General features: G+C 74.5%; 1 protein-coding gene across 2 annotated transcripts in view; it reads left to right on the top strand.

Moving 5' to 3' along the window:
• The first annotated feature begins 226 nt into the window (after positions 1–226).
• The window catches only part of CLCN7 (chloride voltage-gated channel 7), a 28,734-nt gene continuing 28,481 nt past the window's right edge, over positions 227–479 (top strand). For both annotated transcript variants that reach the window (XM_046666684.1, XM_046666683.1), the window contains exon 1: positions 227–436. In XM_046666684.1, coding sequence (XP_046522640.1) covers positions 284–436 — 153 coding nt within the window. In that variant the 5' untranslated portion in view covers positions 227–283. The remainder of the gene's footprint in view (positions 437–479) is intronic.

Here is a 479-nt window from a genome sequence, read left to right as displayed (position 1 = left end):
CCATTCCTGTCATGACAGATCGGGTGTGTGGAGAGACTCCTGCGAGCACCAGACTCAGGGCGCGTCCTTCTCTCTGTTCACAGACGCTGCGGAGCCCGCTGCCACCCCCGAGTCCGCGCTGGGCGGTCGGACTACAACTCCCAGAAGGCCCCGCGCTCTTGGCGACCTCCCGGCCGCCGTCTGGGGTCACGTGGCGGCCGCCTGGATCACGTGGCCGCGGCGCGGGTCACGAGAGCAAACACCCGGCCGCGGCGCTTCCCGGCCGGTCCCTGCGCGGCGGGCCATGGCCAACGTCTCCAAGAAGGTGTCATGGTCCGGCCGCGACCTGGACGACGACGAGGCGGCGCCGCTGCTGCGGAGGGCGGCGCGGCCCGGGGCTCCGGCCGGCGAGGGCACGCCGCTGCTGAACGGCGCGGGGCCCGCGGCCGTCCGCCAGGTGAGGCCGCCCGCGGGGAGCCCCGGGGAAACTGAGGCCTCGC

This window comes from Equus quagga, chromosome 7, assembly GCF_021613505.1.
Source record: "Equus quagga isolate Etosha38 chromosome 7, UCLA_HA_Equagga_1.0, whole genome shotgun sequence".
Classification (NCBI taxonomy): domain Eukaryota; kingdom Metazoa; phylum Chordata; class Mammalia; order Perissodactyla; family Equidae; genus Equus; species Equus quagga.
This window is presented reverse-complemented; position numbering and strand designations above follow the sequence as displayed.